A 23,050-nucleotide genomic window follows, 5' to 3' on the forward strand; every position below is an offset into this window, starting at 1 on the left:
AACTATGATGCCACTATAACTAAGATATAGTAATAAGTATCATAATATTTAAGTATGTAGGTATAAACAAATGTCTAGATGGATGAGTGGAGTGATAATAAAAAAGGATAAAATTAAAAATGAATATATTAGGGTAAGTCTAGGGGTGGAACCAATTGATCCCATCCCAAAATGACAGGTAAAGAGATATTGAGGGCGGATATTATTGAAATGTTAGCTATCCTGATCCCCAAGTATATGTAAATCAGGTTGGCAATATTGACAGTTGAAGTAGTCTAATAAAATGGTCGTCACGAAGCGTTGCATATGAATTATGTCTCCCAGTAAATATACCTAATTAATAAGTACTCGGCAAGCTTCCTTCTCCAAAAGGTTATGGACTCCAGTTTTACATGCCAAGAGTACATTCAATAAGAAGTAAAGTTTTTTAGTGTTGCTGTTTATACCGACCGGCAGTGTTGTGAGTGACCGCAAAAAAATGGCAGTCCAAGGTTTAAATGGCGCGAATTCAACCGTGAGTTTGTATCCGCAATTAACATCTACGAACTTTTCGTCATGGAAATTTAGATTAGGCAATCTTCTAGATGCCAAAGGTGTTAAAGATTTTATTACCACTGAAGTAACTGCAACGCAATTCACACAATTATCAAGAGACGAGCAAAATCAACATAAAAAGCATGATGCAACAGCAAGATCGATCATTGTCACATGCATTACAGATGAACATTTAGAATATATTCGTGACTGTGACTCAGCATTCGAAATGATAAAAAGTTTAGAAAAAGTGTTTGAAAGAAAAAGTATTCTTTCTCGTTTATATGTGCGGAAAAAGTTGTTAACGTTGAAATATAAACAAGGTATCGATTTACAAAAATTTTTCGTTGAATTCGATTCTTTAATCCGAGAGCTTGAATCGACTGGAACTACAATCGAAGAAGATGACAAGGTATGTCACCTTTTGTTGACAATGACAGATACGTTTGACACCGTTATTACTGTCCTAGAAACTTCAAATGATAAACTATCTGTTGATTTCGTTAAAGCAAAATTATTAGATGCAGAATTGAAGCTGAAAAATAATGTACAAGAAAGTGAAGAATCCTCTTTTTATACGAAGCAATACAATAAAAAACCCCGATGCTCATTTTGTGGACTTGAAGGCCATCTAGTGTCCAATTGTTTCAGAAAAAACAATAATAATTATAGAGGTAACAATAATCGAGGGAGATTTTTTCGAGGAAATAACTATTCCCGTGGCAGAAGAGCCAATAATGATACACAAGGTAAACAGAATATACATGTAGCCGAAGACGAAGTAAGTTTTAGCACAGCCCTACCAGCTGAAAATCTCAAGAATGATGACAGCCAAATTTCGTTTATAATAGATTCTGGAGCATCACAGAATATGTGCAGCAATAAATATAAACAATTTATAAGTAATATTATTGAAATTGAGCCTGTTGGCATTAAAATAGCAGATGGAAGAGTGATGACGGCTCGTACAAAAGGTAAATTAAAAGTTTATTACAATGAAACTCCTATTAACATTGATGTTCTCATTTTAAATGAACTAGAATATAATTTATTATCAGTCAGTAAACTAAACAGTTTAGGTTTCACAGTAGTATTTAAAGAAAATAAGGCTGAAATAAGAAAAAAGAACTTTAAACTTATTTGCTATAAACATAAGAGTAACTTATTTGCCGCAAATTTTCAATTAAATAATTTTCAATCTAGTTTAGTAGCAAAGCATAGCGATAAAGACTTATGGCATTTACGTTTAGGACACGTAAATAGAAGGGGACTACAATTGTTGGGACTTCCCTATTCAGATAAACTATGTGACTCGTGTCAACAAGGAAAAGCCACAAGGCAACCTTTTAAAGAAGTTATATACAAAAAATCCTCTAGAGTTGGGGAACTTTTACATGTTGATACTTGGGGACCATCCAAAGATCCCACATTTTCTGGTGAAAAGTATTACTTATCAATTATTGATGATTTCTCACATTTTAGTGTTGTATATTTAATGACAAGAAAAAGCGAAAGCGAATCACATCTTATTAATCATATTGAAAAATTAGCTGCAGAAGGCAGAAGAGTATCTAGAATAAGAATGGATAAAGGTGGAGAGATGTCTTCTAAATATTTTAAAAACTATTGTATACAACATGGTATAGTACAAGAATTTACTGCAGGGTACACACCTCAGCAGAATAGTATAGCTGAACGATTTAATCGTACTATTTTAGATAAAGTAAGAGCAATGTTTGTAGAAACAAATCTTCCAAAGAGTTTGTGGGGAGAAGCAGTGAGAACAGCTGTTTATCAGCTTAATCGAACTCCATCACGAGCAATTGAATTACAAGTACCAGCAGAAATATACTTAGGCAGACTTGACTTGTCTAAACTTAGAATTTTTGGTTCAAAAGTATGGTACTACAACCTACCAAAGCAAAGTAAATTAGAACCAAGAGCAAGTAAAGGTGTAATGGTTGGATACAGTGGTGCTGGTTATAGAATTTGGAATCCACTGACCAAGCAAATCAAAATTTCAAGAGATGTTGTTTTCGATGAAACACAGTATAAATATTCTCCAGAAATATCGTCGAATAATCAAAATATTGAGGAAATTTTACCAAGCCAAAATGAATTGGAAACATTTGAAACAAATTATGAAGAAAGTACAGTCCAAACATTAAGAAACACTACTGAAATTAATTCACAAGATGAAGAACCAGTAAATTTACAAAATACCAAAATTACTTCCTCCAATAGAGAAATAAAACAACCTTCGAAGTTCAAAGACTATGAACTTTATTATGCATATTGCTTAGTTACATCAACACCAGTAACTTATGAAGAAGCAGTAGAGGAGGATGAATGGAAGCAGGCAATAGAAACAGAACTAGAATGTCTTGAAAAAATGAACACGTGGAGTGAAGCCACAAAAATACCTCATGATCAACAAATCATAAATACAAAATGGGTATTTAAAACAAAAAGTGATGGCACGAAAAAAGCTCGCTTAGTCGCCAAGGGTTATGAAGAAGAAGTGTTTTTAGATATATATTCACCGGTAGCTAAGATGGCAAGTGTAAGAATTTTATTATCACTGGCTCTCAATAACGACTGGAAGGTATACCAATTAGACATTCCTTCAGCGTTCATCAACGGAGTGCTACAACATGATGTTTATATTCATTGTCCTAAGGGTTATAAACGACAAAGCAAAGTTCTCAAACTACAAAAGGCTTTACATGGACTAAAAGAATCACCCAAATGCTGGAACCAACGATTCAACAAATGGGCAATCAAAATTGGTTTTAAAAGTGCGGAAAGTGACTGTTGCGTTTATACAAAGAAAAATGTGTGTATGTGTATATGGGTCGATGATATCCTATTGTGCGGTGAAGATAGCGATTCGATTCAAAAAATTATTGAAAGTTTAAAAAGTGAGTTTAACGCAAAAAATCTTGGTTGTGTAAACAACTTTTTGGGTATTGATTTTGAATATTCTGTAAATAAAAATGATGTAAAAATGTATATTTCTCAAAAACCCTTAATCAATAAGATAATTGAGAAATTTAATATGACGAATTGCAATGTTAGCAAAACACCAATGGAAACAGGTTTTCAGGTTGACAAAACTAATGCTAATAATCAAATCTCTGTCAATGTGCCTTATAGGCAATTAATTGGAAGCTTAATGTATATTGCATTGGGTAGTCGCCCTGACATAATGTTTTCAATCTCTTATTTGAGTCAATTTCTCGATTGTCCTGATGATATATTATGGAAAGCTGCTAAACGTATTATTAGATATTTAAAAAATACAATTAATTTCTGTCTTATATACAGTAAAAATATAAAAAGAAAACCTTTAATATTTGCATATTCAGACTCAGATTGGGCAGCAAATGTAAATGATAGAAAAAGCATGTCAGGAGGTATAGTATATTTTCTAGACAATCCAGTTTCATGGTATTCAAGGAAACAGAGCACTGTTTCATTGAGCAGTACTGAGGCCGAATATATTTCATCAACTGTTACATGTTGTGAGTTATTGTTCACAAAAAACTTAGCAGAAGAATTATTGAACGAGAAAATAACTGGTAGTATATTATATATAGATAACCAGGGAGCTATATGTATTGCAACAAATTCATTTAAAGGTAAAAGGTCTAAGCATATAGACACAAAATATCATTTCATTCGAAATTTAATTGAAAACAATGTAATTACTTTACAGTACATAAATACAAAATCAAACTGTGCTGATATTTTCACTAAAGCTCCTTCAAATGAAATATTCTCACGTCTCAGAACTTTGATCAAAATTCAAGAATGTTGAAAGTTTTTATAGATTAGTACTTTTATATTTTAGGCACAACTCATGTGAATTATCTATTTGCTTTTTTTATTTTTTATCATATTCTCATGTTAATATTTTTTGAGTTAATGAAAGTTATTTTTTGAATATTTTTCTATATAGGTATGAGTTGTAACCTGAGTAATGTAGGATGTATAAGTATGTTTTTATGATTTCATTTAGTTCAATTTTTGTCAAGACTTGGTTAGAGTCAAGATTGTTGTTTAGTCGACAATTCATCCAAATTTACTATTTATGTAAATGTTGTATAAATTGAGAGGGGGTATTGAAATGTTAGCTATCCTGATCCCCAAGTATATGTAAATCAGGTTGGCAATATTGACAGTTGAAGTAGTCTAATAAAATGGTCGTCACGAAGCGTTGCATATGAATTATGTCTCCCAGTAAATATACCTAATTAATAAGTACTCGGCAAGCTTCCTTCTCCAAAAGATATAACTGAAGGAAAGCAGCCAGGGACAGAGATATTTGGAGGGTGAGGTCAAGGCCCAACTTGGGCTGTGGCACAGTATAAAGAGGGACAGTAAAACGTAAAACTTCTTCCATGTCGGCACTTTGATCTCAAGAAGTAATACCGGCAGTACGCAAGTTGGTAATTCATCAGTGGTGGATGCGCTTTTTCCCTGTTAAAACTCGTACGTTTCTATGCGACTAGCAATGCGACAGTGGGGCAAAAGCGACTGGGAACATTGCGCGGTCGCCATTGCGACTAAAGATTTTACTTCCAATTTTTCGGTGAGTGGTTCTACCAGTTCTACTGTCCCTCTTTATACTGTGGCTGTGGCTCCATAGAAGAGAGGTAGGGTTCTTGGAAGAACTAGGAGCGGAAGACCAGAGGGAGACGCTAAGGCAGGACATATGAATAAAGGGGATTGATATTGATATGACCCAAATAGAAACTTTATTATAACAATTGTTCGATATATTTTTATCTTACAATATTTATTTCAATTTTTAAGATGTGAAAGACGGTGTGCTATCGAAATTGTGTGGATAATCTTTAATTTGATAAATAAATCAGCCTAAAACATAGGCAACACATTTTACTATAGTTCCAAAAATATCACTTTTTTCTTTTTTGACATTTGACATAATTTTGTTTTGAACTTTCGATTTGGGATATTATTAAAATAATTATTCAAATGAACCTTGTTCCCGTTGTTTATTGTTAAAAACAATGAGAACCACAATTTATATTAGGGCTAAAACATTAAATAAATTAGTAATAAACCGTTTTAATGTGACAAGCAAAGTAAATATTTTGGGTAAGAATTTTAATGTTTTACTATATTGGCACAGTTAATTCTAAATCTGCAAGTTATAAATATGTCCATTTAATCACATATGCTTTAATTTTAAATTGTTTATGCATCCTATTTCTTTGACATGCAGTTTGCAATGTGTATTTGATTTATTTTAGGAAACTGCAATTGCTACAATGAACCCTTTTATCAAACTTACTCCTGTTTAACACCTAGATCTGTGATATTTAACAGTCCAGCGCTATATCAATCTTGTAGATTTCAAGGCACCGATATTAAGGAGGCAGCTAAAGATGACTCTAAAAGGTCTGAGAAAGAGATACCTGAAAAAATTGTCCTCAAAGAAACTCTTTCAAGAAAGGAAAAGTTAAAGAAGGCTGTAAAAGAATATGGTTCAACTGTTATTGTATTTCACATTGGAATATCATTAATGTCATTGGGCACTTCATATTTGCTAGTTTCATCGTAAGTATTTTACTGTTTTTTCATCACACACCTGACTTCAATAATGCCATAACCCTAAAAAATGGAAAATCTGTTTTTTTTGCCTAACACGTTCCTTTAGACATTGCCTTCATTGTGGAATAATGTCATATAATTTAGTTATCTTACAATCTGCATAGTGCACCTGTGTAGTTGTTACAATTTCCGATTTTGGTTCTCTCAGCATTAGCAAGACTGCCCTAAGGCAGTTTGTGTCACCTTGATAAGTACCGTTCATTTTTAAATGTTGCCCTTACATGTGATAATGCATTTGTTAGCCAAGAAAAATTACTCAAGTAAAACTTTTCTAGTGCCATAACCTGTGAGGGCCAAGGCACTAGAGAACATGTCTCGAATTTTGAATATGGGTGCTTTAGCAGTAACGCCTTATTTAAGGGTAAAGCAATGTCAATAATTAAAAATAAATACTAGCATTAGATAGATACACACTTCATTAATATGCATGAAGAATTTGGTTAACTTAAGGCTGTTTTATCGGTGCACCAAAACCTAGGGACAGTGTTTTCTCTGTTATTTACCGACAGAATGTCTCGAAATTTGGACACGTTATTCAAAATTATGTTGCCTTTAAAATGATGGTTTTACTTTTTTTTATTTTTTTGAAAATCTGTTGAAAAATTGGACTATAATGTTTAACGTTCTATTATAACCAAACTTTTTACTCCCATCACTTGAAAGAGTTTTTTTTTCTGTAATCGTTGATTTTTTTTTCTCCTTTCTGTGTCCAGTAATAATCGAAAAAAGCGTGTTCCAACTTTGAAGAAAATTGCTAAAAATATTGAAATCTAATAGTGAAACGTGGTACTCATCATTGGTGCTTAGTTTCATCATTATCACCTTTGTGACGTCAAATCTCATGAACGTACGGTCAGTCAGTCAGTTCGCTTGTATCAGAATCCATTTCCAGTTATTCATTATTGTAACTGCAACCTATAATACTCTGGGCTAATTAGCAAAATACAAGGAAAAGTTATTTACCAGCAATTTTATTGCTGGAATCGAATCTTATGATATATTTTAATAATATAGGTATGCAAAGTTCGCGAACAGTGTGAAAATCGCGAAAAACACCCAAATAAAAATTCACCGTAATTAAATTCTGCTTAGAGATGTGTTTTTCCTGATTTACTTCGACGAAAATTTTCCCTGGAAAATGCGGGTTTTCCAACAAAATCTTTAATTTTCAACTAAAATTTTAGATAAGTAACTGTTTATCAATAATTAAATAACTTGGTAGTATAAAAGCTCTTATTGAACAGTTTAGCAACAATTGAATTGTTAATTAAAAATTTATGGTCGCTATGATAACCACAATAATTATGATACATAAGAATAACTATGATTTTTGTATAAAAATACACTGCACCTATCTAATGTACTTTACAGAATTGAAATTAGACTATTTAAGCGGCCTCAGGAATATTTTAAAATTATAAACAATTTTTTGGCTTATAAACAAGTAGAATATCTCGGGAAATATTAAATTAAATTATATCATGAAAACGGTATTGGAAAAAAAGCGGCAGGACGCTTCTTTTAAAAGAAAAAACGTTTAATTGTAATAAGTGGTTCCTGATATACAACCGGTTAAAGTTGACCGGCATTTACGGCAAAGATATAAACAATAGGAACCACTCATCACAATTAAACGTTTTTGAAGTTATACTTCTTTAGGCGCAATTGAGAGTAAAATTTCATAATTCTGCGCGCATGCGCACACAGACAGTATGTACTTAGTTGCAGTGAATTGTTCAGAATTAAAAACGGCTCCGAACTCTGGAGAGGTAACAGATAAGAGGTAGAGCATTGGACTAGAGATCGAGAGGTCGCGGGTTCAAATCCCGGACGATTCACGTTTTTTTTTAAATTTTTAGTAGTTTTAATAAAAATTTTTTAAAAGTGGTAGGTAAGAAAGTTAGTTTAATATTTAAATAAAATGCAAATATAAACAGTTAGGTATATTTATTTCGTTGAAACTATATAATAGAAGTATAACTTCTTAAGTGCGTACAAAGTACACACACATTTTTTTTTCTTTTAAAAGAAGCGTCCTGCCGCTTTTTTTCCAATACCGTTTTCATAATTTTATTTTATTAAATATTTACCGAGATATTCTATTTGTTTATAAGCCAAAAAATTGTTTATAATTTTAAAATATTCCTGAGGCCGCTTAAATAGTCCAATTTAAATTTTGTAAAGTACTTACATTAGGTAGGTACAGTGTCTTTTTATACAAAAATCATAGTTATTCTTATGTATCATAATTATTGTGGTTATTATAGCGACCGTAAATTTTTAATTAACAATGCAATTGTTGCTAAACTGTTCATTGAATTTCCATCGAACAATTACTTATCTAAAATTTTAGTTAAAAATTAAAGATTTTGTTGGAAAAACCGGCATTTTCCGAGGAAAATTTTCGTCGACGTAAATCGGGAAAAACACGTCTCTATGCAGAATTTATTTACGGTGAATTTTTATTTGGGTGTTTTTGGTGTAAAGTTAAAATCTTTTGAGTTATAGAGCAGACATTGAAAAAAACACGATTTTCGGGCGCCATTTTGTTTATAAAAAAAGTAGCACACTATCTGCGGACTTTGCATACCTATATTATTAATATATACAGTCATAAGATACGATTCCAGCAATAAAATTGGTGGTAAATAACTTTTCCCAAAAATGGCCTGTTCTCCGATAATCTGCCCAGACTATAAATATATTAAAATAATGTATACATATTCCATTCAGAGGACTTTTCCTCACAGTACGTCGCGTCGCGCGTCGCCTCGAAATACTTGCCAGATAAATACATTTACTATTATGATGCTTTGGCAGGTACCAATTTTTTATAGATAAATAAAAATATTTTAATTTTTACTAGGCTAATATCGGTTTTCTCTAACAAATAAATAACTTCTTGAGATCATTTTCAAGCTATAACTGCGAAATTGGTTATTTGTTTGTGACAACAAATTGTAATTTTTTATAATAATATTTTTATGTTATTTTAAATTTATTATAAATAAACACCATGATGTTTTTTGGAGTCACGTTTCACAAATTTTTATTCAATACTATATTTAGCTAAGATATTATAAATTAAAAATGTGATAATTCTTTTTAAAACATTATCTACGATAATCAATCTAAAAAGGTATTCCCGACAAAACTAATTTGAATGGAGAATAATGCATTTTGTTGTCATTAAACTACTTGTCCGCCGGCGCCACTGAGTAAAGATCGAATTGTAGATCACACTCCCTACTTCAAATCAATTTCAAGTAGGGAGTCACGTGGGTCTGACGTAAGCAGTGTAGAAAAGTAAGTGATACGCCCATTTCAAATTGCAGTGTGCTTTAACTGATAAAACAGCCTTAAATAAGGAAATTGCAGAGAAAAAAAATGGGAGTTCCATAAAATGTTGTTTTTGTTCTCCTGAAAAGTTTGCAATTTCAGGGTTATAGTGTTCTGGCCAACTCTTCTTTTCATGAACTAGTATTTTATTCATTCTTTATCATCTAATCTGATAAAAAGTATGATATTCAAGACGAAAAAAATATCATTTTATAAATGTCTCAGCTCTTAAACAAGTTTCTTTATTTTTAGTGGCTTAGATGTAGCTTCACTTTTTAAAACCATTGGACTGGAAGAATGGATCAAAAACAGTAATATCGCAACTAACGCCGGGACTTTTGCAGTTGCTTACGCTCTTCATAAAGTTTTTGCTCCAGTACGAATTACAATAACTCTAGCATCAGTACCGTTGATTGTCAGATATCTTAGAAAAGTAGGGTTTTTAAAGAAATAAAACTTTTCTTATTATTAGATAAGGTTTAAAATATGAACTGACTTATTTGTGATATAATACAAATAGTTTATTCCTTGAGACATTATTTTAAAATATTATTACATATTTATTTTGTTGTTCGTATTAAAAAGAACTAAATTTTATAAATATTATAATAGTTTTTATTAATAAACTTGAAATTTCCCTACTCAATTTACTGTACAATAAAGAATTACTTTTTACTAATATAATTGATTTAAATTTTATCCCGTATTCTCCTGATACTATGTCCTTGTGAACAAGTATCAGTTTATTGAAAGTATTACACCTCTTTAAAACCAAATGTAATGCATATGCTTGGCTAGCGTCAATTTTAAACTGTTCTGTTAAAAACTACATTCAAACAAATTTGCAACATTAATATGAAACTTTATTAAATGTAAGTTAAATAAAATATCTTAATTTTAAATCAATTAAATTTATAATTGAAAACGGTTTACTTATTATTCAGCTATATTTATTTAATTTAATGTTCAGTATAAGAATAAACATAATTTCCGATTGTGCATGACTTTTGTGGTTGTTTTATAGCTTTTTTACGTTATAGATTTGTAATGGGTTACAAATAGACTAGGATGTAGAGTATCTGTTAAATAAAAGATATTGAAACCATGTTTTTTATTATTGTCAATAATATATGGAAAATTAACACAATAACAACTTGTGTTAGAACAATAATTATCAGTCATCATCGTTATCATTGGTGCTATTACCAAATTGAGCACTAACATTACTCAGTTTATCTTCATTATTTCTAGATCCAGGTACTGCTGGCCATATCTTGTCTCTAAAGCTTGAACGAGAGAGATATAACTGAGTGCATCCTAGGACAGAAATCACAAGATGGTCGCTGCCTGTCCTAGAAGAGACACTATCAAGCAAGCTGCAATTTCTTTCTCAGCTCACCATTTGCTCTAGCTGCAGCTTCGAATTCAAAAAGATTAGTTTTCCATTATTTTTGACCATCGAATGTAGGTGGTTTAAAATTTTATTAGCTCTAATTGTACCTGTTATAACATATAAAGTTGTTCTTTCTAAAATTAGTTTAATATTTAAATACAATACAAAAAACTGTTTAAAGTAGATAGGTATATCGATTTTGTTGAAATCATAATATGAAGTTAGATCATATTATAAAAGAAGTATAACTTCTTACGTGCGTACAAAGTACACACACATTCTTTTTTTATTTGAGTTAACTTACAATTTGTTTACTTTAATTATTAAAAATATTGTATAAAATTTAAAACATTGTTAATTAAATTTATTTCACAAAGTGAAATTCTGTAGTATTTTGTAATTATATTCATATAAAATAAATCAAAACTTTACCGATTTAGTAATTATTCAATGTTGATAACTATCGATTAAAGATCGAAAAAGGCCATCATGCAAACGTCATCTGTCATCACTGTCATGAAATTTTTCATAGAGTTATACATATGGAGACCTACACAGAGGAGAGGAATCGAGATAGGACGACCTTGAAATTTTTGTACACGATTTTGCCTGTTTGCTTGGTTTCTCGCTAGGGCGGCGGTGGCGTAGAGATAGATGCTAGTTTTGCATTGGAGTGAATGTGAAAATTTCGAAAATAATTAATTATTCGTAGTTAATATAAGATTACTGGTTTTGGTGGTTAATATTATTTAAATATGAGTGCCAAGAAAGCTTACACTAAAAGAAATTGCTTCGTACCAGGATTTATATCGAGATATCGTTCCGATAAAAAATTCAAAAGGGAACTTATCGAAGTTAATAAAGACTTTTTATAAATATTTGTCTTTATGTTATTTATAACGTTCATGGATTATACCTATTCGTTTGTATTTTTGTTTCCTTCGGTGTAAATAAAATTTGTGTATTACCTATTATTGGTTTTTATTTTAACCTGAAAATTATAGTGATAATAATAGGAGGATCTTGAAAGTTTTTCTGTCGAAACAATGCATTTTTTGAGACAAAATATTTCACAAAAATTAACATTAATTTTATAAAAGTCAGACTGTCGTCTGTAGTTAATTTACATATATGTACTTTATTAACTAAATTTAAACATCTGATAGGTAAGCTTTCAGAATATAGATAAATGAAGTGTTCAAAAGAAAAAGCATTTCAAATTTTGATAAAAAGAATAATTTAAAAAAAATTGATCAATAAACTTCAAATTATTTAAATAACTTTTTAAACTTTTTAAAAACAATTACGTACAGTTAAGTTCAATTTTTTCAACTAACAAACTTTTTGATATCAGTTACAAAGATATTAACAAATTAATTTGCAGTTGAAATACCATTGGTATATAAATGTGGCAGTTAGATAATGTGACAAAATATTTCCGCTTCAAAATAAGCTGTCCTCATATTAAAGTAATGACAAATTTAAATTTGATGTCACATCTCCATCTACAATGGTATAAAAAGAATACACTTTTTACCACACGTCGATATGTTATAAGGTTAAAATAATTTATTTTTGGCATAAAACACATTCAGCTACAATCCACCAATAAATTAATGTCTAATTACGATAAAAACAATAATAAAATGAGTTAAATAATAAATAAGTCCATAAGAGCTAATGTATTTGTAGCACCTATTCGAACACTTGCGCCTCTAGCGGCGATTGCTGAAAGTTGAATTAGAGGTTGAAAAGTTAGCCCACAAACGATGCATTGCGTTTCCACTCCTTCTTACAGGTCTCCATAGTTATACACTGTGTCCGTAAAGTATGGAACAAATTCTTTTTTAGCTAAACAGAGCATTTTAAGAAATAATCCTGAAACACGTCGATTTTTGATTTTAATTTACCGTATTTTAAAATAACATTCTAATATACAGGGTGAATTACTTTCGAGTAATGACGTCACCGTCATTTTTTTTTAAATGGAACACCCCCATTTTGTCTCAATTTTCGGAATACTCTAGCTGAGCTGATTCCAAAAATGATTCAAATTGGTACAGGGTGGACAAAAATACAATAGTTTTGTGTGTACTCATAATATTAAATTTTAATTAGTTTTTGATATTAAATTAAACCATATCAAAAATTCATTAAAATCAAAAATTAATTAAAATATCAAAAATAAATAAGTATTTTTGATAATGTTGTTAATTTAACTAACGCGTTACTTTATGAACACACACAAACCTATTGTATTTTTGTCCACCCTGTACCAATTTGAATCAACATGTGATACATTTTTGGAATCAGCTCAGCTAGAGTAATCCGAAAATTGAAACAAAATGGGGGTGTTCCATTTAAAAAAAATGACGGTGACGTCATTACTCGAAAGTAATTCACCCTGTATATTAGAATATTATTTTAAAATACGGTAAATTAAAATCAAAAATCGACGTGTTTCAGGATTATTTCTTAAAATGCTCTGTTTAGCTAAAAAAGAATTTGTTCCATACTTTACGGACACAGTGTATATTAGCATAGAGAGAGTGTCATTCAGAGCGAAGTGACACCATCTTTTTATTTGGATTAGTGCTGTTGCACTCTTACGCATAGTAAAGCTGCTACAGTTGTCCTCCTCTTCCGTGCCTATATTCACACTGAATGTCATCATAGATTTTCGATACAATGTGTTAGAAAGAGATGCAGCAAACCAGTCCATGAGATCTTGTCGTCAGGAAGCGCGGAAGGTAGGCTCCCTCTATGTTAATATATACCTCTATGGAAATTTTTATTGCGTCAAAAATTTAAAACGTTCTTAAATTGTAAGTAAGTGTTAAACTAATGTCAAATTATGTTGGCGATAAAATTTTGTATGCACCACGTCAGTAAAGACTCTTTATCGAACTCGTCTGTTATTCGCCTCGCTCTGCTCATAATATCAGACTCGTTGGATAAAGAGTAACTTTACTAACTTGGTACATAAATAACTATTATAATGTTTACCTGTACTGTTCTACGCTTCTTATCTTTCTCTTGACCGTGAATAATATTCCCTATTTTCTATCTTTTTGTTGTTTACCACTTCTTCAGAAACTTGTAGATTAAATACGATAAAAAGAACTTATTATTTAAAATAAAATTACTAACCGTTAGTTTTTTAAAAGTTTTATTATATAATTCTAAAACTGTTACATGTATGTATAACTTTGTTATAAAAAAAGGAAAAAGAAATATTAACAAAAAAATATACCTTGTTTAGTTGGCAATAAATCGGATAAAGCAGAATATCTAATATCAAGCGGCCGCAATATGATTTGGTGTGATGAGCGGACAAACGCGGTGGTCTCCAATAAACGCAGTAGGTCGCGTACAGCGTCACGCCATACGTTGTGTCTATTTGCTTTGGATGAGGTCTCTTATTTTGTAAGCTGAACACAGCAATTAGTGGAGACCACCGCCCTAAGAGAGCGTCAACTATTCGCGATGAAAAACAAAGTAGCTGACCTCTGGTGGAATAAATTTAAACTACTATAAGTGGTATAAACAAACCAGAAAATTGTTGATCTGAATTGAATTTGGTCACTATTAAGAAATTTTTAGTAAATTTCAGCATCATGAGTACATTAAAATATTTTAAATCAAATCGGTATTGTTCTATTCCTCAAATGAATGTTTGTTTATACCATGTATATCTGCCATTTTCTTGCATTCGACCTGCCCTCTATATTCCGTTTCAATCGCGAATAGTTTGGACAGTGTTGAATGGACGAGCAACATACACATACAAGTGATTAAAAATGAGGATCATAATTATCTTTAGAAAAAAGTAAACTACAAAACTGTAGTTAAGACTCGATTGATGATGTGTTTCTCCATATTACATAATATCTTATGGGAAAGTTTTAAATCCTGATCCAAAACATGCTCATGATACACTTCGAGTACCTACTAAAATTATTGTTTATCGTGTAATCGTGTAGGACAGAATATTTCTTTTAAATTATATTAAAAACACCTAGCTACCGAATGACAAGTTATAATATTTCATATAAGTATTACTTTACACTATCAACTAATAATAATAATTTCGTATGACATTTTTTCCGGGGAGATCCTTTTGGGCAGGTTCCGGCACCAATGGCATTGGTAACCCTGTTTCAAGTAGCTAATGTCTTCCCCACCTTGACTTTACAGTACACGAACATACGGCAATACAATCCTTATGGGAGTTTTTAGCGCGGCGATGCCGATTTTCTTCAAAAGAATTTTCAATCGGACATTACCAAGGTCCTAAAAATGTAGGTCCCTAAAAATTTTAAATTAAAACTAACCCGTTACAGTCAAGTAAAACAATATGTTTCATTGTTTTTTGTGTGATAGTCATTTTCAAAAAGTAATCAGCAATTTTATAATCGATATGCGTAATAACTTTTTTTGGTTAAGAATGTTAGAATATTCAACATTAAAAGTGGATGTTGTTCTATGGTTGTTAATTTATGTATTGACAGTACTTATAGACAGTTCTGGTTCTGAAGTAATCTCAAGAAAAATATAAAATAGATTGTCAGTCAAGTTTAAGTAAAGTTTTATATTGTCCTACAGTTGAGAATAAATAAATTATAATTGTTGACGGTCAGTTGACCTAAATTAATATTAAATAAGCTTAAAATTATTACTGATAACATTGTATTGAGTAACTCATTGCTTATTTCGAAAATTTGGATCCTAATTGCAGTTTATTGTTATTCTTAATGACTGAGTTCCAAGATGAAATTAATGTCATTTTAATGTGTTTACACCCTACGACAGTGGCAGTGAAAGTGAGGGAGACGGGATTATAGAAAGAAGCTAAAATATATATAGTTTAAATGTATTTTAATTATTTCTGTAGGTACCTACGTATTTATTAAGGTTTAACATATTTATGCCCTTAAATACATTATTATATAATGATTTATACAAAATTATTTTTATTTTGTTCACATAAAGGTATTTTTCGGAAAAAAAAATGTTTTAGAACCCCTTACAGCCACAAAATGTCAATAATATTAATTCCTAAGTTATTAATAGTTATCCTATAGAAAAAAGTATGTTTGCTTAAAACCTGTTTCTGATAAAATTTGGCATCACTGTTGGTCATAAGAACCTGTACTGTAAAGTCAAGGTGGGACGCACAATAGTGTCGATGCACCCTAGCCTAGGGGGACCGATTGCTTTACGTGCCCTCCGAAGCACTAGTATCATTCATATCAGTATCTTGTCGCTACAAAGTAACTAACTGTCGCTAACTAAGCCAAGTACACATATATGATAAATTTTGTTTCAATTTGCTTATGCTTGCTCTTGGATACTTGATTATATATAACTGAATTTTGTTTACATAATCGACCAAAATTTGTTTAAAATATATTTGTGACGTCATCCACCTTCGCTTTGCGGCCGTATGATAGCGACACTGCTTTTCTAGGAAACCCTGCAGTCTACAGTTCTAGCTTGTTTTCCTGTGAAAAACAAGTATTTTTATTTACATTTTAAAACCTAAAAAGTATCTACATAATGGGATATTTTTAATTATTGATTAAAATAAAAAAATTCAACAATTTTGGACACATGTCAAATATCACATTATGTATTTTACAATAAGTAAGTCTTTGAAAAAATACTTCTTCTCTAGTCTAACGTCTACTGTATCAAAAGATACAGAAAAACTAATTTATCTGAAGTATTGTAATAATAGATGTAACAGTGCACTCTCACGGATTCTGAATTAAAATTCATTGAATTGAGCAGGCCAGAGCAGCTTTAAGAAGGTTGTCCAAGGTATTATGTAACAGAGACCTAAAATTGCTAGAGTACTTCGGACATGTAATGAGAGGTTCCAAATATAGGTTGCCACAAAATATTATGCAATTGATATTAAGTGCATTGACAGACATGAATAAAATTAAGATAGACATGACGGTACATATTATAGGCTATTTATTATGTATTTCAGAAAGGAACTACAACGTTAACAGGGTTTTATTATTTCATATGGTCAATGGACCTCTAAATATGAAAACATCGTGGAGTGCTATCATTTAAACCGGTGCGTTTTTGAGAAACGGGTGAATTAGTCCCTAGGCACAGGGCGAATTAGGTTGAGTTCTATGCACTTTTGGTACAAACACGTCTACAGCAAAATTATTCCAGATTAAATTTATTATCGAAATATTACATTTTAAAGTCAAAAATATTTTTTTACAAAAATATATTCAAAAGAAAAGCAAGAAAAAAACATGAAAGATGGCAATTTTGTTTTTTGCCCCATAACTTCTTTCCACGGGGATATAGGTATAGCAATTGCTGTACAGAAAAAACAACCATCCTTCCTCTTTAAAACGTCGTTCGGTAGAAGTCTCTACGATTTATAGTTTCCAAAATATGATTTTTCAAAGTTCGCCACTCACAGCGATTTTGGCTAATTTTTCTTGTTACTTCGCAAACATTGTTCTGTAACTTTTTTCTACGCAGCTTTAGGTATATGCAATGTTACATTCGCTGGGAAGAAAAGTCAATTACGTTTAAAATGGTCTATTGTAGAAGGCTGTATGACTATTTTTAAACAAGGTATGGTTTTTCAAAATTTTATACTTTTAATGATTTTTGATATATTTTACGATTATTTTTAAGTTTCTCATTATAACTTTTTTTATTGTATATCTAGATATATGTATACATTGTGCAATAAAAAAGAAAGCTTATTTTTTTTACTTTAAAATGGTGTATTGTAAAAAATTCTAGGACTCTTTTTAAACAAGATAAGATTTTTCAATGTGTGACATATACACATGCAATAAGTCCCACTAAGTTGGAATCATATGGAAAACTTTTTTATTAGTAACTTTATGAAAAAAAAAAATTATTCTTTATAAAATGCTCTGCATAGTCTAAAACCTAAGATGCAATCATCAGATATATAAGTTTATCAATAGTGTACGAGGTATGTTAAAAAATATGAATTTCGCTCTAGAGTAAAGTACCTTTATATCTCACAATATCGAAAAGTGTTATAAAGAAAAGTTATTTGAAATTAAAAATTATGTTACAATCTAATATTATATTCTTCTAAATAAAAATTTTAAAATTTTTCTCAAATTACGGATACCCTTGGATATCCTACGCATATCTTGTTTAAAAATAGTCCTAGAATTTTTTGCAATACACCATTTTAAAGTAAAGGAAATAAGCTTTTTTTATTCCACAATGTATATACCTAAATGTACAAGAAAAAAAGTCATAATGACAAATTTAAAAAATAATCATAAAAAATATAAAAAATCATTAAAAGTATAAAAACTTGAAAAAGCATAACTTGCTAAAAATAATTGTATAACCTTATACAACAGACCATTTTAATTTAATTTAATTTATTCAATAAACGGCAGAGCCAATTTACAAAAAATGTATAAAAAAAATGAAATATTATGGTAAACAGTAAAGATAACCAATTTTAACCTAAAATAACAAATAACAAAAGATAATAAAAATGACAACAATGACAACAATAAAAACCAACAAAATTAAATTAGTAACAATAATAAATAATTAATAAATTATAGGAACTTAGTACTTTACTTCAGTTACTGAATTATGTATGCTTCTTTTAAATACACGAAGACTGTCCACAAACGGATCAAGACTGTTTTGATTATGATTAATTAGACGCAAGGTGCGTGACAATGGGGAGTAAAAGCAATAGTTCGTATTATGATAAGGTATGCGAAAAATTGGGGAAACCCGTCTTTGGACAGTATTGAGGCTTATAGCTTGTAAGATAGTTGGGCAATGATATAGATCATTTAATATTTTATAAATGATTGTTACATTTTAAAGGTAATTGACTTCTATTTCTACTAAATTTACCATTGCATATACCTAGAAATGCGTAGAAAAAAGTTACAGAACAATGTTTGCGAAATAATGGGGGCAATGGACCAAAAAAATGAAAAATCCTATTTCGGAAACTACATCCTAGAGACTTTTACCAAACGTCATTTTAAAGAAGAAGGATTGAAGTTATTTTTCGCTGAAGCAATTCCTATACCTATATCCCTGTGGAAAAAAGTTATGGGGCAAAAAACAAAATTGCTTTCTTCCGTGTTTTTTTCTTGATTTTCTTTTGAATATATTTTGTAAAAAAAAATAATTTTCACTAATATGTGATATTTCGATAGTAAATTTAATCAGGAACAATGTTCCGGTAGACCTGTTTGTACCAAGAGAAGAGTGCATAGAACTCACCCTAATTCGCCCTGTGCCTAGGGACTAATTCACCCCTTTCTCAAAAACGCACCCCTTTAAATAGTAGCACTCCGAGGTTTTACCATATTTAGAGATCCATTGACCATATGAAACAATAAAACCCCGTTAAGGGGAGGGGGGGGGGTATGGTTTGAAATATTTAATTTTTTTTATTATTTCAAATAAAAGTGCATACTTTCAAGAATACTCTCTGAAAATTTCAAAATAATCGGAGTAAAATTACCAGAGATACAGGGTGTTGAATATCCCTACCTTCGACTCGCGTTGCCGCGGCTTCGCGCCATCACGCTTGACCGTAGTGAGAAACGTTAAACAACTGTTCGCCTTCTCTTTTGTAGATTACTCCGCAATTCAAAAAACATATTCCAATTTTCATCACTTTACGATTTGGCAGACAAATCAGAAGAGGAAGATGCAGTTGTCAAAACTTTAAACGCATTTTTCTCAAAACTGCTTTTTCAAATGCGGTGGACATTGTAACTGAAAAACTACTTGACCGATCTACCTGAAATTTTGCATAGATTTTCTTTAGACATTTAGTGAGGTAACAACCTCGAGATATTTTTCGTTTTGTGCTTATTTTTTGTTCAACAATATTAAATTGGTTGGTTTTCACAAAATTTTTATCAAAAATTTCCTATTTTTGACTTCTGAGTGATAACAAAAATTCAAAAATCATTAAAAATAAAAAAAAACTCGACGTTGTTACTCATGAAACTCATAAACTAATTAAATCTTTTTGAATTTTTTCTTTCGTATGATCCAGTGATGAGTTCTGATGTCCACCGCAACATCCATTTTTTTTTGAGCTGCCTGCCAAAATTTGTCGCCAATGGCTTATTTTTCAATATTTTGGATTGAATTTTTTCTCAAATATTCTTTGAATTGTACTTAATATGTTTATTTAATTTAAAAATAAAATAATTCTACCATAGCTTCGAAAAAAAAATAACAAAAATGTGCTTGATATGTTGATTTCAAACCATACCCCCCCCTTAACGTTGTTGTTCCTTTTAGCTCTCTTATTTTGAACATAATCAATAGCCTAGTAACCAACGCGAACGTTCTGAAAGGGCATGGTACATGAAGAAGAACCTGTTTGCATCAATTTAGTGCCGATAATAATCCTCTAACCCCCAGAAGACGTGGCTTAGCACTGACCCTGGGCACCAGGTGCTCTGGGGGGTCGGTTCTGATGGCGTATTCGTGTTCAGCAACCCCAAAAACCCTTGAGTAACAAAATCTGGCCCTTAATATACTTATTTTGGCATGTCTATGTACTGTATGCAATTATGCATTTCAACCCATTTTTCTATTGTAACTTTTTTCCTGACATCATCCTGAATGCAATGCAAAAAGTTGTAAGTCTCTAGGTGCTGTATTTAAAAATCGATTTATTCCGGTATTTTTAGTTCTCAATGCCCTGGTCTATTTGTACTTGTCATTAATATCCTACGAGAGTGTTGTTAGTAACTATTACTTACATCAGACTTCATCTGCAAAAGTCTTCACGACCAAAATTCTTATTGGTCATCTACCGTTTTCTAAAATAATTGCTTTCTTGTAGTCCTTTGATCTCTTCATCCACACTGCAAGACCTATACAAATAAAAAGTGCCGCTATCACTATATGGACGCAACCATATACAAAATACTGATCTCTGGGTTTCAGCGCGAACCCAACGCCCTCTGTCACAACAACCGCGGTTAAAATAGTTTGGAAAACTACTGCTATGAAAGTGTTGACACCAAAGACTAATCCGTAGCTGTCATCTTCGATACATTTCGCTATCTCGCTACAAGTTACTGTTATCATAAAATGGTACATTCCACCGAACAAGACGTAGCACACGTAAGCCCAGAAGACGTGATTAGTCCTGGAAGCAAAAAGTATTATGAACCCTTGGAAGAGAGAGCATATGGTGAGGCACAGCTCCCCTTTGATTTTCCAGTCTGTTTTGAGAAATCCGGCAACCAAGGCTCCCAGAAAACCTATTACTGTTAATACTGCTTCGACCGCTCCGTTGTATATTGGTTTGGAGGGATCGTTTACTATAGCTGTCCATAATGGTTGCATATACGTCTGTACCTACAAAAAGGGTTAATGTAAAAAAAGTAATTAGTTAAACTAAAAAATATACCAGCCACAAAGAAGAGTAGATATCAAGTACAGTATTTCTCATGATCATCTTTAAGTGCGTCACAGTTTTTCGATTTCTTTCTAACGCATTAAATTGTATGTGACAGAAAAAAAGGCACGTCGGTGATTACATTTCGTCGGTGACATTTTTATAACATTTATTCTAGTTATTCTAGTTGTCGATAGATGGCGCCATAATAAAAAAATAATTTTTTTTAATTAGATAATAATATTACAAATATAATCTGTATAATTTATAAGACTATACAAATCAAAGAAAATACCATTTTATAAATGCAAGAAACACATTTGATTTGTTTTTATTCCAAATTGAAAATAAAATGTGACAACTGTCAGATTTAACTAAAATGTGATGTTAGAATAAATGTCATGTGTATTATCACGGACTTACCCTTTTTCCTATCATTTGTTACGCACTGAAAAATGATCATGAAAAGGACAATATGTCTTGGTTATCCGCCAGTTTTTTTGCCGATGAAATAAAAACAAGTTGCAGGAAAAGTCAGATGAAAAATTTAGAAATTGCAAAGAAAAAACTAAGTACAATGAAAGAGTCGACAACCAATAGAAAATAATATTTAATTAATTTAATTTTTATCTTATTTTGTTTCTTTTTCTTTTCTTTCTGTTAGAAGAAGAACAAGAAAATCTAAATTAAGACTGTACTTGCCAGTTATTCGCGCAGTTGTTACATATGGAAGCGAAACATTGACTCTACATCAGCGGGAAATAAATAAGCTGCTGGTATTTGAAAGGAAGGTCCTCAGAATGATATTTGACTCCCAAAGAGATGAAGTGACAGGCGAGTGGAGAAGGAGCCGTAATGCTGAATTGGTGATTCTGCGTGGCACTGAAAATATCGTCAGACATATAAAATCTAACCGGATAAGATGGGCAGGTCATGTGGTAAGATCAGATGAAGACAGAGTATTAAAGACAGCATTTTTTGAGAGACTAGACGGTAGAAGATCAGTAGGCCGTCCTAGAAAAAGATGGAAGGATGCTGTTAGAGCCGATAGGATAGTCAGAATCTGATGCACATTAGGTATTTACTCCTCCAAACCTTCAAACTTGACTTATGGGTTGGTACGGTTAGTGTCGTGGTAATATTAGTATGGAGTGGTCTAACGACGTTGTGTTGGAATTTTTATCATTGTATGAATTAACCAACTACAATTTCTACCGCCAACACTGGTGGCTTACTAAACAGACTAAACTAAACCTTCGATACTCAACGGGAAATGCTCCATCTAGATAGTTCGACCACATTTTGGCAGAATAAATAATAATAATAATTAGCGCGTCGAGCTTAGTAGGCCCATGGTTTGATTGACCATTCTCCTCCATCCGTTCTTGTACATTGCCTTCATCCTCCAATTTGTGACATTGAGTCTTTTTAGATACTCTTCTACATCCATTTCCACCCTGTTCTGGGCCGAACTCTTACCTGACGTCTTCCAATTGTACTTGACAGTAGAATTTTCGGTAATCTACACTCTGGCATCCTCTGTTACTAAATATATATTAACATGAAGAGAAGTATCCATATTTCTCAAATGTGGTCTCGAGGTAACCAAGTACAAAAACTCGAAGAAGTACCACAAAGTTTTTGAAGTTATACTTCTTTACCGGCGATATCAGGGTGAATTTTTATATGTTAAAACCTATGATCCCGGC

General features: G+C 31.5%; 3 protein-coding genes across 4 annotated transcripts in view; 2 read left to right on the forward strand and 1 right to left on the reverse strand.

The window, feature by feature from the left end:
• Nucleotides 1–5,474: 5,474 nt before the first annotated feature.
• On the forward strand, nt 5,475–11,341 carry LOC126879955 (protein FAM210B, mitochondrial-like). 2 transcript variants are annotated; one of them, XM_050643354.1, is made up of 3 exons: nt 5,475–5,658; nt 5,814–6,120; nt 10,765–11,341. In XM_050643354.1, the coding sequence occupies exons 1-3, from the start codon at nt 5,571–5,573 to the stop codon at nt 10,802–10,804; spliced, it is 435 nt and encodes a 144-aa protein (XP_050499311.1). In that variant the 5' UTR covers nt 5,475–5,570; the 3' UTR covers nt 10,805–11,341. The 2 variants fall into 2 exon arrangements, with proteins under 2 accessions (XP_050499311.1, XP_050499310.1); XM_050643353.1 differs by lacking the exon at nt 10,765–11,341 and adding an exon at nt 9,766–10,618.
• A 2,173-nt stretch (nt 11,342–13,514) lies between these two features.
• The window catches only part of LOC126879957 (ATP synthase subunit delta, mitochondrial), an 89,747-nt gene continuing 80,211 nt past the window's right edge, over nt 13,515–23,050 (forward strand). Inside the window, exon 1 of the mRNA XM_050643356.1 lies at nt 13,515–13,656. The gene's annotated coding sequence lies outside the window, so the exon portion shown is untranslated. The remainder of the gene's footprint in view (nt 13,657–23,050) is intronic.
• LOC126879956 (thiamine transporter 2-like) overlaps nt 14,059–23,050 on the reverse strand; it is an 82,451-nt gene continuing 73,459 nt past the window's right edge. The window contains exon 4 of the mRNA XM_050643355.1: nt 14,059–21,301. Within this exon, the coding sequence (XP_050499312.1) occupies nt 20,744–21,301 (558 nt within the window). The 3' untranslated portion in view covers nt 14,059–20,743. The remainder of the gene's footprint in view (nt 21,302–23,050) is intronic.

This window comes from Diabrotica virgifera, chromosome 2 (assembly GCF_917563875.1).
Source record: "Diabrotica virgifera virgifera chromosome 2, PGI_DIABVI_V3a".
In the NCBI taxonomy this organism is placed as follows: domain Eukaryota; kingdom Metazoa; phylum Arthropoda; class Insecta; order Coleoptera; family Chrysomelidae; genus Diabrotica; species Diabrotica virgifera.